We start from the raw sequence: 19,098 nt of genomic DNA on the forward strand, positions 1-19,098 counted from the left end.
ACAATGCACTTATGCCATGTACTGAATCCTTGCTTGAAAACTCTCCAAATACTTATAGCACACCCGGCACGGTAAGCCCCTGGGAGGATCTCCCACTGTTTTCCTTCCTAGGGGCTTCTTACAGGCACAGCGTAACAGCCAGCGACATCGGCCCCTCAGACTCTGCCAGTCTGTAACCTGTGTCCTCTCCGTGTCGGCGGCCGCGCCAGTGAGCAACAGCGGTGGAAACTGGAAGCGCACTCGTCCATAGGACGCAGGCGCACCAGAGACATACACCAGCTGTATGTGATCTGGCTTCAGACGTGCGGCGCTCACAGCGCATGCGCGAGTCTGATAAAAGGCCGGGGAACCACTGCCTCTCTCATTCCCCAATCGAACGGGGATGGGAGAGGACCAAGAGCGGCGCACAGAAAAATGTAAGTTTTAAACACTACCCTTGCTACATACTGAACCCTGAAAAAGAGGCACATTACTGAAGGAGTCTTTTCTCCCTCTCTTTAAGTGTGACCCGGCTGAAAACCGCATGGGACTCCATTTGTTGCAATAATTAAGAATGAAGGTAAACACCCAAAAAACGTTATATACTGTATATACTGCATTATTGTATTACATATATAACTTTCCCAAAATACATATACCTGTCTCATATAGAACTGCACCATTTAAAGGCACAAGGACATCCTTGCTGAGAACCGGTTTCATACACACCGGAACCAAAACTAACTACTAGGGGAGATTCACATGATCTACCCCAGATACGAGACACGGCTCATGTAAGTCCAACAACATACTTGTAGAACTACCATTAACTTTGTAGCTGAATCCCATATATATATATATATATTTTTTCAGGAAACCGCATAGGTTCTCGCTGTGCTAAAGAGGGAGCCATTTCAACACACAAGGATTTAAAGAAAATAACATGTATGTACTATTTTGAAAAAAAACTCACCACTATTATATAATTAACAAAAGTGGTGAAACTTATAAATATTTAACACAAATCTGCATTTTACCAACAGAAATAGTGACTATCAACCTTGAAAAAGGCCCATTAAGGAGCCGAAACGCGTAGGATATAGGAGACATCTCTGATCTGAGCAACCCAAGCTTAACAGCAGGGAAAGACAGAGATATACCCTTAAAAGTCACTATTTTTCACATGTCACTAACCCTCCTTCTATTACACAACTTCACAAGGGTCTATAACCCTTTCACGCAACTGTACTTCACTGTACATATGTTTTAAGAATTAAACAATTATTATTATTATTATTATTATTTATTATCAGCAATTTTTGCTTGTACTTTCTCGTATATTCCATACCTGCCTTAAAAGTCCCACTTCTTATTGGCCTGAGGTACCAACAAACCGATACAATATTCAACCAGGGACGACGGCAAACCCGACTACACATAGGGTCATAGAGATCAAAAAACCCCCTCTGCTGTTGTAAACACAGCAGACGGTTGTTCTCTCTGGAATAAATTCAGAGCTCCTGTGATCCTCCTATTTAGGAACACAGGTCTCTGTGCTGATTTTACAAGCCCATCCCCCACACAGTTAGAAAGCACCCCCTAGGCTCACACTTAACCCTTTGATTGCCCCTGGTGTTAATCCCTTCCCTGCCTGTGTCATTATTACAGTGACAGTGCATATTTTTAGCACTGATTACTGTAGTAATGTCACTGATCCCCCCCCCCCCCAAAAAATGTCAGTTAGGGGTTCGGTCCGCAATGTCTCAGTCCCGATAAAAATCGCTGATCACCGCCATTACTAATCAAAAAAAAAAATAAAAATGACATAAATCTTTCCCCTAGTTTTGTAGATGCGATCACATTTGCGCAAACCAATCAAAATACGCTTATTGGGATTTTTTTTTACCAAAACTATGTGGCCGAATACAAATTGGCCTAAAATTATGAAACAATTTTGATTTACAAATTTTTGGGAATGTTATATAGCAGAAAGTGAAAAATATTGTTTTTTTTTTTTTTTTTTCAGAATTGTTGCTATTTTTTGTTTATAGCGCAAAAAAAAAAAAAAAATTGCACAGGTGATCAAATACCACCAAAAGAAAGCTCTATTTGTGGGTAAAATTATTTGGGTACTGCAAGACTGCGCAATTTTCACTTAAAATAACGCAGTGCCGAATCGCAAAAAATAGCCTGGTCATTACGGGGGTAAATCCTTCCGGGCTAAGCTTATGATCTACCTACCAGAACCCCAAGATCCTTCTCCGCTATGGATTCCCCCAGTTCTACTCCCCCTAGCATGTATGATGCATGCATATTCTTAGCCCCCAAGTGCATAACTTTACATTTATCAACATTAAACCTCATTTGCCATATAGTTGTCCAATGAAACAGTGCAGGGAAATCTTCCGGTCCAGAAGTGGTGAATGCATTCTATACATTAGGATAAAAAGCCTTCTGTGTGCAGCAGCCCCCCCCCCCACCCAGCACCCCCTAATACTTACCTGAGCCCCATCTCTATCCAGCGATGACTGGGAATGCCTTGGCCAGCCCGGGACTCTCCTGATTGGTGCCATGGGCTCTCGCTGCTGTCAATTAAAGCCAATCAGCCAATGAGGAGAGGGGGGGGGGGCACAGGGAGCTGCGACTCGGCTCTAATTCCCCCATAGCAAGCAGCTGTCTTTGGGGCACTCACCAGGAGGGAGGGGCCAGGAGAGTAGAAGAGGGACCCAAGAAGAGGAGGATCTGGGTTGCTCTGTGCAAATCCGCTGCAACAGAGTAGGTAAGTATACCATGTTTGTTATTTTTATTTAAAAAAAACTTTGCAATCACGTCAAGTCCATATGGAGAAAATCTCAAACAAAAAAAAATGTTTTATTATTACAATGCTTATATAAACTATTGCGTCAAAACTGATATTTGCAGAGAAAAACAAAAAGGGCATTTAATTTGCGGTTAAATTACATCTCTATAAACAAACAGCCTGGGATTCCCCTCATCTATACCAGCCCCTTAACCACTTCAGCTCCGGAAGGTTTTACCCCCCCTTAATGACCAGGCCATTTTTTGCGATTCGGCACTGCGTTACTTTAACAATTGCGCGGTCGTGCCCAATTGACGTCCTTTTTTTCCCCACAAATAGAGCTTTCTTTTGGTGGTATTTGATCACCTCTGTGGTTTTTAGGCTGCATTCACATGTCAGCTTATAATCGCGGGCAGAACCGCCGCGGTTCCGCCCGCGATTCGGAGATTTATTGCAAATCGCGGGACGCCTAGCGTTGCCCGTTGATTTGCAATAGCCCCCCAAACGCCGAGCGATGTTGCCGCGATGTTGCCGCGATTCGCGGGACGCAATACGCTCCAAAGAAGCTCTTGTACTTTTTTGGAGCGTATTGCGTCCCGCGATTTTGTTTGCGCGATGTTGCCGCGATTCGGCGGGCGTAAATCGCGGCAACATCGCTCGGCGTTTGGGGGGCTATTGCAAATCAACGGGCAACGCTAGGCGTCCCGCGATTTGCAATAAATCTCCGAATCGCGGGCGGAACCGCGGCGGTTCTGCCCGCGATTATAAGCTGACATGTGAATGCAGCCTTAGAGTTTGTCCTATAAACAAAAAAAGAGCTACATGTCCTATAAACAAAAAAGGGACAATTCAGAAAAAAAAAAAAAAAACACTATTTTTTTACTTTCTGCTATAAAAAATAAAAAGTCCAATAAAAAAATTAAAAAATAATTTTTTTATCAGTTTAGGCCAATTTGCATTCTGCTACATATTTTTTGTAAACAAAATCCCAAAAAGCGTATAATAATTGGTTTGCGCCAACTGGGTCTAGGGAAATATGTAAATACATAAGGCTGCATTTGGAACAGAACAGTAGAGTTACTATGTACCCCTTCATCATTCACACTGGGGGGGCGGGAACTGAGGGCCTCCATTTGCCCACAGGCCCACACAACCAGTAGGCCTGGTTTGTGGGGAAGAGTACCTTGTCCTCATCAACATGGTGATGAGGTTTTGTGTCCTCTAGAACAGGGATCCTCAAACTACCGCCCTCCAGCCGTTGCGGAACTACACATCCAATGAGGCATTGTAAAACTCTGACATTCACAGACATGACTAGGCATGATGGGAATTGTAGTTCCTGAACAACTGGAGGGCCATAGTTTGAAGTCCCCCTGCTCTAGAACATTGTGTTCTAGAACTCATGGAACATGGAAGAAACAGGGAGGGTCTAACTAGGACTGAACTAACTAGCACTAAACAGGAGGGCAGAGGGAGATACCAAATCCCAATTGTAAACAAGTTGTAATGGCCCTAAACCACCATTGGATTTCAAAATACATTAAACAATAGTAACAGTTCAATACAACACAGAAAAAATACAAAAAGGTGAAACAGAACACCTACTCATTCACACTTTCATCTCTCTGTTTAAGTAGATTCTGGGGTTCAGCTGGTAGTATGTGTTGTGTTTCAATCCTAGTAAAGGTAGCACTAGGTTGGTCCTGGTTTACAGCTAAAGGTCAACATAAAACTTTATTTACAGTTTTGTTGGGATAGAAAGTAAGAACGTAGAAAACCTAAACACTTCTATTTGCACCAGAAAATTCTTCTCCAAACACCCTTCAGTGCTGCTGGTCACCAGAAGCCTAGGCCTATGGTCAATTCGTCCATGCGAAAAGGTCCACAAGTCTGATCTTTGAACCTTTCCATTATCAGAGATCACATGACCCAGTGCCTAGGTTTGTGGTTGCGGAAAGAGCATGCTCCTCCCAGTCCCCATTGGTTCCTGCTCTTCTGACAAGGCTGTGTAAATGTAGAAGTGATCTGGGAGGAGGACTGAAAGGACCTTTTACTGAAGAGGGGAAGTCACAGCTGGTTGGGACATCTACAGAGATCTACCTGATCCAGATGATTTCCTGATTCTTTTTTTTTTTTTATATATATATAATGATTATTTAGAACAGTGTCATATGTCACAGCAAACAATTTCTGAGATTCAAGTACATCAGATTAACCACTTAAGGACCAGGCCTATTTCTGAGTTTTGTTGCTTACAAGATAAAATCAGTATTTTATTGCTAGAAAATTACTTGGAACCCCCAAACACATATATATATATATATATATATATATATATATATATATATATATATATATATATATATATATGTATGTATGTATGTATGTATGTATGTATGTGTGTGTGTATATATATATATATATATATATATATATATATATATATATATATATATATATATATATATATATATAATGTAACATTTTTTGTAGCAGAGACTCTGGAGAATAAAATGGCAGTCATTGCAATATTTTTTGTCATGCGGTATTTGCGCAGCGGTCATTCAATTGCAGTTTATTTTGGGGTAAAAAATACACTTCACTGAATTAAAAAAAAAAAAACTAAACAGTAAAGTTAGCCACATTTTTTTGTATATTGTGAAAGATGATGTTCCGCCGAGTAAATATATACCTAACATGTTACGATTTAAAAATTGCACACGCTCGTGGAATGGCGACAAAATACGGTACTTAAAAATCTCCATAGGCAACACTTTAATAATTTTAACGGTTACCAGTTTAGCGTTACAGAGGAGGTCTTTTGTTAGAATTATTGCTCTCCCTCTGATTGCAGCGATACCTCACGTGTGATTTGAACACTGTTTATATTTGCAGGTGCGACTTAAGTATGCTTTTTTTTTTTTTTGTGCGCGAGCTTACGGGACAGGGGTGCTTTAAAATAATGTGTTTTTCCTATTTATTTTATTTTTAATGCTGTGTAAAAAAATAAAAAATCTGATCACTTTTATTGCGGTGAGAAGGAATGTAAACATCCCTTGTGACAGTAATAGGCAGTGACAGGTACTTTTTATGGAGGGATCGGAGGTCTAAAAGACTCCAAACCCCTCCTCTGCACTTCAATGTACAGTAAACCCCCCTCCATTGCGGGGGTTACGTTACGGACCCAGCCGCGAAAAGTGAAAATCCGCGAAATAGAAAAACCCTATTAAAATGCATTGTAGGCGGGGTTTTTTTGAGGTCACTGTACGTGTGAAAGCATTTTAAGGTCTTTAAACACACTTTTAAAACAATAGAAACTCATTTAAACACATAAAAGATACTGAGAGACATAGCAAGAGCTATGGAAAACACAAAAATATTTCATTTTTAATGATTTATATAGTAAAATAACATTACAAAAAAACCTGCAATATACCGGGACCGCAAAAACTGAACCGCGATGGAGCGGGGGTTTACTGTATTCAAAACGCCGAAACCGGCATTTTGAATACTGTCAGTTTTTTTTTAAATCCGCGCCCTTGGCAGCCAAGTAAACCGGAAGTGAGGTTGTGACATCGCTTCTGGGTTACATGATCGGAGACCCAATCAAAGTCGAATCCGGCTTAGTTCGGGACTCTAACCAGCCGGCAGACGTGTCGGTTGGTTGCTCGGATCTCCCGGTGGGATGGGAGACCTGGGCAGAGTGGCGGGAGGGGGGGGGAGACGTCCCCTCCCTCTCGCTGGGATAATGGCTGAGCAGCTGCTGAGCCACATCGGTTGTTCTCACCAGAAAGCTGAACGCCGGCTCTAAAAAACAGTACCGGGATGATGCCTGCAACTGCATATTTCCCACACTCAGTACAGCAATACGGCTTCTCCCCCGTGTGAGACCACTGATGCCTGTAAAGATGGGATGCCCGGGAAAAACATCTTCTTCAAGCTGACATACAGGTACGTCAGTTTGCGGGAAGTGGTTAAAGGTGGCATGTACATTTAGATACTCAGCAATAGAAAGGAGAGCACAAGTGAAATAAAGGAAATTAAACGGTTATACGTCATACTCGGGTGTTCTCTCCTTTGAGGGCTCAGGGTGACTTCTGCCATGTTATCACTGACTAATATGGAAAGAAAGTTTTGGCAAGGAATATATAACCAGTCCTAAACTAGCCTAGGCTGGTGAGAAACTAAATTACCTGTGAGATGATCTTCCCTGGGCCGAACATCAGGGGAGGGGGGCTATGATAGCCTCCAGCTAACCTCCCCCAACACACCACCCAGGACTGGACCAAATCAAAAACACATTTGAAACACCAAGGGGAAGAGAAAAAGAAAAATAGCGCCATCCTTATGAGAGGTGATCTCCCCCATAGTGTCAAGACATTGGTACCACTTGTTGGGTTATGTTATCCTGGTTTAAGTGAACTGTTGATCATGTTTTTTTTAAAATATTTTTCCAGGACACGCCATTGAGGAACCCTCAAAGGATCGTCTCACTTTATCTCCAAGCTGTAAAATGGAAGATGAGGACATCACAAGAGATTGTGCAGGAGAAATGGAAATGAGCTCAGCTATGGATGGAGGACTTCACAGTGTGGATATATCATCAAATCCTTCTGACTCTGAGCAACCTCGTACTGTGAGGGATGGTGCCGGAATTCAGGGGGAGGAGAAACTTTCCCTTCCTGAATGCGGGGAAAGTTTTAACTCTGAATCAAGTCTCACTGTACATCAGAGATCTCACACGGGTGGGAAGCTTCATTCCTGCTCTGAATGCAGAAAATGTTTTTTAGAAAAATCAGAACTCATCATACATTACAGATCTCATATAGGCAAGAAGCCTTATTCCTGTACCAAGTGCAGGAAATGTTTTTCACGAAGGTCCCATCTTTACATACATCAGAGGTCTCACACGAGGACAAAGCCGTATTCCTGTCCTGAGTGTGAGAAATGTTTTTTACATAAATCAGCACTTGTTAGGCATCAAAGATCTCACACAGGTGAGAAGCCGTTTTCCTGCCCTGAGTGTGGGAAATGTTTTTTACAGAAATCAGACCTTGATCGGCATCAAAGATCTCACAGAGGAGAGGAACCGTATTCCTGCCCCAATCTTAACACACATCAGAGAATTCACACGGAGGAGAAGCCATATTCCTGCGCTGAGTGCGGGAAATGTTTTTCACAGTTGTCCCATCTTTACAGACATCAGCAGTCACACTCAGGAGAGAGATCATTTTCCTGTACTGAGTGTGGGAAATGTTTTTTACAGAAATCAAACCTTGTAAGACATCAAACATCTCACACAGGAGAGAAATCATATTCTTGTTCTGAGTGCGGGAAATGTTATAGACGAAAATCAGGCCTTGTTATGCATCAAAGATCTCACACAGGAGAGAGCCCGTATTCCTGCCCTGAGTGCGGGAAATGTTATATACGGAAATCAAAATTTGTAATACATCAAAGATCTCACACTGGAGAGAGCCTGTATTCCTGCCCTGAGTGTGGGAAATGTTATGTACGGAAATCAGAATTTGTTATACATCAAAGATCTCACACGGGGGAGAAGCCGTATTCCTGCCCTGAATGCAATAAAAGTTTTTCATGCAAATCCACTCTTCACACACATCAGAGGATTCACACAGGAGAAAAGCCGCACTTGTGTCCTGAGTGTGGTAAATGTTTTTCACGGGCATCCCATCTTTACAGGCATCAGTGGTCTCACACGGGGGAGAAGCCATATTGCTGTACTGAGTGTGGGAAATGTTTTTCAGAGCAGTCCAATCTTTACACACATCAGAGGATTCACACAGGAGAGAAGCCGTATTCTTGCCCCGAGTGTGGTAAAAGTTTCTCAAAGAAATCTGACCTTGTTAGACATGAAAGATCTCACACAGGTGAGAAGCCGTATTCCTGCCCTGAGTGTGGGAAATGTTTCTCAAAGAAATCAACCCTTGTTGTACATCAAAGATCTCACAGCGGCGGGAAGCGAAATTCCTTCCCTGAGTGAGGGAAATATTTTCACAGGTATCCCATCTTCACACTCATCAGAGGTTTCACACATGCCCTTAACCCTGAGTACGTAAATTGTTTTTTTTTTTACAGAAATAAGACCTTGATATACAGTGGCAAGAAAAACTACCTGTGCCCCATGGAATTAACTGGTTTTCTGCAGTAATTTTCCATAAAATGTAATCTGACCCTCATGTACATCACAACAATAGGCAAACACAATGTGCTTAAGCTGATAATACACAAATAGTGATGGGCCGAACACCCCCCTGTTCGGTTTGCACCAGAACATCTCGAACAGGGAAAAAGTTCTAGCGAACATGCAAACTCTATTAAAGTCTATGGGACAGGAACATGCAAAATTAAAAGTCCTAATTTGAAAGGCTTATATGCAAGTTATTGCCATAAAAAGTGTGTTGGGTACTGCACTGGGGGACATGTATCAATGCAAATAATGTTTTTTAAAACAATCGTTTTTACAGGAGCAGTGATTTTATTAATGCTTAAAGTGAAACAATAAAAATGTAAAACTTTCTTTAAATATCGTGCGTGGGGGGTCCCCTTAATGTGCCTGTAAAGTGGTGCATTTGTGCGATGTATGTAGCCTGCTGCAGCAATCCTGACATTTCTAAAGGAAAAAATGTCATTAACTTGGTCACGGCTATAATGTATTGTTGGCTCCCGGCAATACATATAAAACAAAAATGAAAAAATGGCGTGGGATCCCCCCCAAAATCCATACCAGACCCTTATTCAAGCAAGCAGCCTGGCTGGCCAGGAAGGGGGGGGACAAGCAAGCACCCACCCCCCCCCTCCTGAACCATACCAGGCCGCTTGCCCTCAACATGGGGAGGGTGCTTTGGGATGCCCCCAAAGCACCTTGTCCCCATGTTGATGGGGATAGGAGCCTCTTCCGGGCAACCCTGGGCTGTGGTTGTCGGGGTCTGCGAGCAGGGGCTTATCAGAATCTGGAAGCCCCCTTTAACAAGGGGGCCCCCAGATCCCAGCCCCCCTTATGTGAATGGATATCGAGTACATCATACCCCTACCTATTCACCAAAAAAGTGTACAAAAAAATATACCCAAAAGACAGTTTTTGACAAGTCCTTTATTTAAAAATAAAAAAATAGTGCCCCCCCTATGTAAATCACGCTGCCTGCCGCACCCGAAAAATAGAAAAAAAAATAAAAGATGCTTCCGCCTCTTCACACGCCTCCAGCGTAATGAGCTGTTTGAGCTGTAACAGCTCTTTTATAGGAAAGGTGCGGGGACACCCGGTTACATCAGCCGGTGGCACCGCCCCCTTCTGACGTCGGGTCAGTAATTTATTCACTGCACCAGCACAGTGCATTATGGGGCGCTCATGACGTCAGAAGGGGATGGGGTGTTCCCACCCTTTTCCTATAAAAGAGCTGTCACAGCTCATTACGCTGGAGGCATGTGAAGAGGCGGGAGCGTTTTTTTTTTCTATTTTTCGGGTGCGGCGGACGAATTCCCGCCGAGCACCCCATTAGTTTGTGTGTTTAGTGAACACACGAACAGCTGATGTTAAAGTCGAACTTGCGTTCGACTAGAACATCAAGCCCATCCCTACACACAAACCATTCTAATTTCTCGTGTCTTTATTGAACACAACCATTAAACAGTCACAGTACTGATGTAGCCAGACGCTTAATAGTCTATGGGGTTTTTTTACTAAAGGCAAATGGACGGTGCACTTTGCAAAGTTTAGTTACACCTCTGCAAATGCAGTTGCTCCAGAGCTTAGTAAATGAGCAAAAGCGCAGCTGGCTTCCATCATGTTCCAGTCATGTGCAAGCAAAAATGCATTTTTTTTTATTTTTCTTGCATGTGATTGGGTATTCTTTGCAAAGTAAAGCTTTACCTCATTTACTAAGCTCTGGAGCAACTGCACTTGCACCTTACAAAGTGCACAGTCTTTTTACTTTTAGTAAATCAACCCCTATGTGTCATTGTGGAACATTCTTTGACAAGAGCTGCCCAGGGTTTCCTTCTAGTGTTCAGCCTGGACATTGTGTCATAGTTTCGTGAAGGCAGAACGAGAGAAACCACTACTAAAAGCAGAGGATCGTGGGACATGTGGCTCGGAAAGTTGAGATTTCCATGGAGCCAGTGCTGCAGACTACAAGTTCCTGCTGGCTGGAGGGAAAAGAATGCTGGGTGAGGACATAAATAGCCCAGCTTGGGGATGAGCTCTTCCTCTTGGGATCACGGCCTGCAGCTGAGAGCATGGACCCAGCTGCTCTGGGGAATGCAAGTAGACGGTGCGGCCTTGATGGCATGGAGTGTCTTCAGTGGTAGAGCCATACGCCTGCAGGCATATCAATCCTTGCCAGCTCCCTTTCAGCCAAGTGACTGTCCGGGGTAACTCTCATTGTCAACGTTACAGACCCAGCTGATTCCCAGTGTCATCAAATGCACACTCAGGCACCCTTCACTAGTTGCAGATTCCCTTGAGCCTTGGAATTATCAGAATTGATGAGCAGGTGGAAGCCCACTCTGAGTACACCCTATAGAAGACACTGCATGCAGACACCTTTACCCCATCTCTTTACACAAAAGCTCATAACAGGAATCACTTTGCATATGCTATTCACTATTGCTGGTCACCATTGCTCAGCAATCTCTCTGGGTCGTTGTTGAGCTAGCTGAAGATTCTGAACTCCTACACTACTCATAACATCGGTGTTTATTAAGGGGAACTCTTAATCAGAATTTGCTTATTGCATTGTTCCCATATTGTGTTCTTATAAATTGTGCTGTTTGCTTACTGGGCCCATGGCATCAGGATTTTAAGGGAGCAGTTTGACACAGAAAGGTCATTCTCTTCCCTTTCATACCTAGGGGCATAGGTTCTTCCAGGGCCTACTGGTTATTACCATTTGATTTATTGTGATCTTTCCTTGCATTGCACATCTCTTGTATACTGGCTTTGGCCCGTTTCACAGGGGGCGGGTCTGTTTGACGGACTCTGCTTGCTCAGTGGGGATTACTCCACTGATCCCCGCTGAGCAGGCAGATGACAGGTCTGTCTCCGCTCACTGCGCAGAGACGGACCTGTCAGAGACCCGCTCTCTTCTATGGGGAGATATCGGATGAAAATGGACCGCCTGTCTGTTTTCATCCGATCTGCCAGTTGGATGGAAATAGAACCACCATCCGTCTGGATTTGGCGGACAGGATCGGATAGCCGCGGGTGTAAGCACATATGTCCACTGACATCTGCCGCTCCATAGGGGTGAATACATGGTCCGATCGGGTCCGTCTGAAAAACTGACAGGCTGACCTGATCGGACAGCCCCTGTGAAAGGGGCCTAAGACTAAAGTTTGAGATTGAAAGATATCTGCATTGCCATTCTTTTCTCTGTGCTGACTTAAGAATCTTTAGTAAAACACTTACAGTATTTACTTTGCTACACTCTGCTGTCTTTGGAATTGCATTCTTTCTTGAACTATGTCCGAACCCAGGGATGCCAGAGGGGTCTGGAAGCTTGCAAGGTCAGGGAAACCTTTGGGGTCAGTCATCTTCCAGAGGCTCTTATGGGCGTGGCACTGCACTGGACGAAAAAGTAAGGGAATTCTCTGAGGTAATAGCTGGCTGAACCTCCTTTGGCAGCAACTATATCAAGCAATTGCTTTTGGTAGCTCTGGATCAGACCTGCACAACATTCAGGAGAAATTTGCCAGCATTCCTCTACAAAACTGCTTTAGACACATTTGAAGGATTGTGGTGTGAACGGCTCTCTTGAAGCCATGCCACAGCATCTCTATGGGGTTAAGGTCTGGGCTCTGACTGGGTTACTCCAAAAGGTGTATTTTCTTTTTTTTAAACCAGTCTGTGGTGGATTTACAGTACTTCAATGCTTAGGGTCATTGTCCTGATGCATCACCCAACTTCTGCTAAGCTTCAGCTTGTGGACAGCCATCCTGTCATCCTGTAGGAAATTTTGGTAAACTTGGGAATTCATTTTCCATGGTGGCAAGTGGTCCAAGCCCTGAGGCAGCAAAAAAAAGCCCAAATCACAGGAAAATCAGCGAGCCCTGATGGAGTTAGCCCCAGGGTGCTTAGGGCATAAAAATACTAGCTGGGGGGGTGTGTTTCAAGGGTCTTTAACCTGAGCCTTATTTTACGAAAGGTTCCTGTGTTGTGGAAGATGTCCTGTCTTGTCCCTGGGCCAAAGATACCATGTCCTTGTGGCTCCAAGGATTATAAACCAGTTGCTTTGACCTCTCACATTATGAAGACCTTGAAGATACTTGTTTTACATTGGTTACGACCCATGGTTAGTAAATAATTAGACCCTTTGCAGTTTGCCTACAAGCCGAGACTGGGGGTTGAGGTGCTATGATTTTCATGCTAAATTGCATGTATGCACACTCGGATAGGGCAGCAAGCACTGTGAGGGTCATGCTTTTTGACTTCTCCAGTGCTTTTGATACTATCAGGCCGGATCTCTTAGACGAGAAGCTAGCAGAAATATAGGTTGATGTTTCCACTGAAATTCTTTTTCCCTACTCATTTTTTCTGACTGTTTTTCACTAGTTTTGCATTTGGCTAGGGTCAGTGTCACTACTGGTAGCATGAGGAGCGATACCTGGACCCTATAGAGGTTGCACCGGCAATCCAACTCTTTCAGGATGGCACATCAATACTTGCCATTGTCAGAAGGTTTGCTGTGTCTCCCATCTCGGTCTCAAGAGCATGGAGGAGATTCCAGGAGACATGCAGTTACTCTAGGAGAGCTGGACGGGGGCCATAGAAGGTCCTTAACCCACCAACAGGACTTGTATATGTTGCTTTGTGCACAGATGAACAGGATGAGCACTGCCAGAGCCCTACAAAATGACTTCCAGCAGGCCACTGGTTTGAATGCCTCTGACCAAACAATCAGAAACAAACTTCATGAGGATGGCCTGAGGGCCCAAAGTCCTCTAGTCGGCCCTGTGCTCACTGCCCGGCACCATGGAGCTCGATTGGCATTTGCCATTGAACACCAAAATTGTCAGGTCTGCCACTGGCGCCCTGTGCTTTTCACAGATTCACCCTGAGCACATGTGACAGGCGTGAAAGGGTCTGGAGAAGCCGTGGAGAACGTTATGTTGCCTGTAGCATCGCTCAGCACGACTGATTTGGTGGTGGGTCAGTGATGGTCTGGGGAGGCATATCCATTGAGGGACGCACAGACCTCTACAGGCTAGACAATGGCACCCTGACTGTCATTAGAAATGGGGATGAAATCCTTGGACCCATTGCCAGACCCTACGCTGGTGCAGTGGGTCCTGGGTTCCTCCTGGTGCACAACAATGCCCGGCCTTATGTGGCAAGAGTATGCAGCCAGTTCCTGGAGAATGAAGAATATGATACCATTGAATGGCTCCCACGCTCGTCTGACCTAAATCCAATAGAACATCTCTGGGACATGCTTACAAGCACGTGGGGGGCCTTACAAACTACTGAGTACCATTTTGAGTTGCTGCAATGACATTTCAGCAAAATGGGCTAGCCTGCTGCATCATTTTTTCACTTTGATTTTTGGGAGTGTCTTTGAATTCAGCCCTCTGTAGGTTGATAATTTTCATTTCCATCAAACAATGTGGCATCCTTTCGTTCCTAACACATTACCCAGTCCATATCCCTATAGATATCCAGAATGATATTTTTTTCCATTGAGATCTGATGTGTTTTCAAAGTCTTCCTTTATTTTTTTTTTAGCAGTGTAGACAATTTGTCTAGCTGTCGACTGATGGATACCTAAACACTTTGAAACTGCTTTTTATCCCTTTCCAGCCTTGTGTAAGTCAACTATTATTGATTGTATGTCTTCAGAGAGCTCCTTTTTGCTTTTTGCAAGGCATGGTTCACATAAGCAGATGACTCTTATGAACAGAAATCTTAAAATGATTGAGTCTTTTATCATATGGTGGTGTGCAACCTACTAACTCCAATTAGCTTTAGTTGAAGTAATCAGCCTATGGGTACCCTTACTTTTTCCTCCAGCACTGTGAATGTTTAATGGGTATGTTCAATACAGACAGAAGAAATTAGAATTGTTTGTGTATTACCGGCTTAAAGTGAAACCCCACTCAAAAGGGGAAACTCCACTTGTTTGCCTCCTCCCCTACCTCCGCTGCCACATTTGGCACTTTTTGACAGATGCCCACTCCCACCTTTGGCTGACTTTGTCGCGACGAAGTCACCTGGAGGTTTGGCGTCCCTCCTCCATTTCCCCGCCACCGGGCCATTCACAAAATGTTTCACACATGTGCTGCAAGACTTCACTGCTGGTTTCCCTTACAAGAAATGACGGTGGCAGCACCTGAGGGCTGATTGAAAAATCAGCTGGGGTGAAGACACTGTGGAATACCTGGACAGGTAAGTGCTGCTGACTTTTAATTTTTTCTGAAGGAGCCTGGAGCTCTTCTTTAACCACTTAAGCCCCGGAAGATTTTACCCCCTTCCTGACCAGGGGGTATTTTGCGATTCGGCACTGCGTGACTTTAACTGACAATTGCGCGGTCGTGCGATGCTGTATCTAAACGAATTTGGCGTCCTTTTTTTCCCACAAACAGAACTTTCTTTTGGTGGTATTTGATCACCTGTGCGATTTTTTGATCATGCGCTATAAACAAAAAAAGACCGTAAATTTTGCAAAAATAGCAATATTTTTCAAATTTTTTTATATGAAATTCCCCCCCAAAAAAATGTAAAAATCAAAATTTTTTAACATTTTCGGCCAATTTGTTTTATGCTACCTATGTTTGGTAAAAAAAAAAAATCGCAAAAAGCGTATTTTGATTGGTTTGCGCAAAAGTTATCTCGTTTACTAACAAAGGGAAAGATTTTTGTCATTTTTGTTGTTTTTTTTTTTAACGCGTAATGGCGGCGATCTGCGATTTTTTTTTTTGCGGTACTGCGACATTGCGGCGGACAGATCGGACCCTTGACTGACATTTTGACACTTTTGGGGTTACCAGTGACATTTCTACAGTAATCAGTGCTATACATATGCACTGTTACTGTAAAAATAAACTGGCAGTGAAGGGGTTAACTTTTTTTGAAAGGGAGGGGCTATGTGTGTCCCTAGGGGCGTGCTTTCTACTGTGATTGGCTGTGGATTCAGATGTATGAACAGTGATCAACGGTTCTACATAGTAGAACCGTATGATCATCCTTCATACACAGGGGAGAATGACAGGCAGCTTGTTTACACAAGCCGCCTGACTTTCTCCCTCTCCCCCGACGATCGCAGAGTGACTGGCGGACATCGGCTCCGCGGGTCACACGCGGGGGGGTGCGTGACTGCGCGGGAGCGCGCCTCCGGCGGCGCGTGCTCGCTCCCTAGACCCTCACAGGCTAGCGACGTAGACCTACGTCGCTTTGCCTGTGAGGGGCTGACTGCCGACGTAGATCGGCGTTAGGCAGTCGGCAAGTGGTTAAGCACATTATGTTGTCTATTGCTGTGACTTACATGAGGATCAGATCCCATTTTTTGACAAATTACTGCTGAAAGCCAGTTAATTCCAAGTGGTTCACATACTTTTTCTTGCCACTGTACATCAAAGATCTTGCATAGATGAGAAGCTTTATTCCTGTCCTGACTGTAGGAAATCTTATCCATAGAAAACAAAACTTGTCACACACAGATCTAATACAGGGGAAACTTTATTCTTGTCCTGACTGTGAAAATGCTATACATGGAAATTAGACTTTGTTATACATCAAAGATTTGCTGTAGTAAATTATGCTACCCAGTGGCAATAGTCCTGCCCCAAGAGTTCCTCTTGGGTAGATAAGGTTGTTGACGTACTGTTAAGCATTCATACCCGAGTCGGTTTTCCCCAAGAAATTCTCACAGATCATGGCTTGCAGTTTATGTCTCACTTGATGGAATGTCTGTGTCAGAAGATGCAGGTGGAGCATATCATGGGCAGACCCTACCACCAGACCAATGGGCTGTGTGAGGGATTCAATGAGAAAGTAGATGCGCAAAGTGTTTGTGGAATCTCAGGGAAGAGACTGGGAAAGGTATGTAGCCCACCTGCTCTTTGCCTATCGTGGGGAGCCCCAGACATCGACCAGATTCTCCCCCTTTGAGCTTCTGTATGTGGGAAGTGTCCGTGGACCCCTTCATCTCATTCGAGAGGCTTTGGAGGAGTAAAATGTTGGTCCAGAAGTCTCAGTGGTAGAGTACATACTAAAACTATGGGAGAATGGGCTTGGTGTGGAAAAATCTTATGCAGGCCCAAGCTGCCTAGATACAATGGTATGACCAGACTGCCCAGAAAAGGGTGTATGAGGTAGGCCAGAAAGTTTGGGTACTGGTCCCCATGCAGCATAGCAAGCAGCAAGGGAGGGACCATACACAGTACATGAGAAAAGGGGTGAGGTGACCAACGTGGTATCCACTGATACCTGGTAAGCTGCTCAAAGTGTACCATGTGAACATGATAAGGGCACACCATGACAGATAAGCTTGTTCTCTCCCAGAGACTGAAGCCAAACCACTGGTGGACCACCTGGCTGCTACTAAGGAGCCAAACTCCCTTTGGGAGTTGTAGATCAACCCCCCAACTGACTGCAGGGCAACAAAAGGACTGTTTGGGGTGCTAAGGCAGGCAGCAAACAGGTTCTCCCTTGAGGTTCAGGCAGACAATAAAAAAGAAAATGCTAGCACTAGGGGTGATATGGAAGTTTTAGAGTGCATGGGCATTCCCTGTAGTGCTAGTGCCCAAATGAAACCAGACCACAAGGTTTTGAGTAGACTATTGGAAACTAAATGAGAACAGTCTTTTATGCCTACCCAATGCCAAGAGTCAATGAATTGTTGGATAAGCTGGCTGGCAACTGTTATCTGAGAAGCATTGGCACTGGCAGATCCCTATGACCGCTAAGGCTCAGGAAAATCTGCCTTTATCACCCCCTTTGCTCTCTGTGAATTCAATGCTATGCCATTTGGGATGAAGAATGCTCCAGCTACCTTCCAAAGGGTTGTGAACGATCTGCTGGAAGGGTTGGAATACTGCTTGGCAATGGTATGGGCTTTACAAAAGTTTCAGCGCCATCTCTGGTCGTGAATTCACAGTGATCACTGATCATAACCCCAATATATGGTTGCACAGAGTTGCTGGGAACAATGGGAAATTGTTGCCCTGGAGCCTAGTTCTGCAACAATACAATTTCACCATTCAGCACATGTAAGGAAGCAATAATAGGAATGCTGGTGGTCTGTCCTGTCAGGGGGAACCTTCCATGTAGACACATTAGCTGACCCATTTAGGCTCATCTATGCGTCATCTAGGAGGGGGAAGATGTAACATAAATGTAAAAGTTGGGATAATCTTAGCTGCTGGGATGTAACATAGATGTGAAAGTAGCATTGTTATAGATAAAGTTAAATTCAGTGGAATTAAAGGTACTGTATTCCCTTAATCAGTAATCAATCAACATATGTTCCGCAATAAGAATTTCAGAAGGACAGAACAAGCCTCTAGACCAGGAGTGACCCCTTGATGCCAATAAAATGACCCCATCCTTGTAGGTATAAAATTTTCACCTTCCTGAGCTTCAAGGGAATGTCCTAGTCATTTTGTCTACAAGACCAGCCAGGGACAGTGAGAAGACCCCAAACCATCTGCCAGCATTGACTGATGTCAGAAGATCAGAGGAATATATTTTATCTCTCATCAAACATATAAATATTAGTTGCAGAGAGATGAAAATAATTACTTCTGATTTTACACATTTTGGATTACGCGTACATGTAAAATGGTTTGTGTAGAGCAGGGGTCTCCAAACTATGGCCCTCCAGTTGTTCAGAAACTACAATTCTCATCATGCCTAGTCATGTCTGTGAATGTCCGAGTTTTTCAATGCCTCGTGGAACATTCGCAACAGCTGGAGGGCCGTAGTTTGAAGATCCCTGGTGTAGAATACTGTATATATAGAACAAAACTAAATCCCCACAACAGTAGTATGGTGCCTGATCATGACAGCCAAGAGGTGATTGGTCTTCTGATAGGACTGACACGCTGGTGTTGAAAATCCGATCCTCGACCCAGCCATCAGAACCATTCATTTAACCTTATTCATTTTGGAATGCAGAGCTGTCCAGCGGCAGGGAAGGATTCAACCTCCAAGGTTGATTGGCCGAGGGCTAAAGTCCAGCTCACATCTATTATTCAATAAAGTGGGGTACAGGTTTTACGGACAGTGTGATTCACATGGAGCTAGTTCGAAAATGGTGATTTGCATCTTTTTGACATGCTCCCGTCACAGGATAATACTCGGTAAA

The 19,098-nt window shown here is 43.9% G+C and overlaps 2 protein-coding genes and 1 pseudogene across 4 annotated transcripts in view; 2 read left to right on the forward strand and 1 right to left on the reverse strand.

The window, feature by feature from the left end:
* Positions 1 to 8,830, forward strand: part of LOC309550693 (uncharacterized protein) — a 217,615-nt gene extending 208,785 nt beyond the window's left edge. For both annotated transcript variants that reach the window (XM_082251027.1, XM_082251026.1), the window contains exon 6: positions 7,237 to 8,830. In XM_082251027.1, the coding sequence (XP_082107153.1) occupies positions 7,237 to 8,783 (1,547 nt within the window). In that variant the 3' untranslated portion in view covers positions 8,784 to 8,830. The remainder of the gene's footprint in view (positions 1 to 7,236) is intronic.
* The window catches only part of LOC309550683 (uncharacterized protein), a 3,164,715-nt gene that overhangs the window by 2,984,546 nt on the left and 161,071 nt on the right, over positions 1 to 19,098 (forward strand). The gene's annotated exons all lie outside the window — the stretch shown is intronic.
* LOC309550793 overlaps positions 1 to 19,098 on the reverse strand; it is a 1,525,103-nt pseudogene that overhangs the window by 1,272,993 nt on the left and 233,012 nt on the right. The gene's annotated exons all lie outside the window — the stretch shown is intronic.

Source organism: Pelophylax lessonae (assembly GCF_965119305.1).
Source record: "Pelophylax lessonae genome assembly, chromosome: 3".
Lineage (NCBI taxonomy): Eukaryota > Metazoa > Chordata > Amphibia > Anura > Ranidae > Pelophylax > Pelophylax lessonae.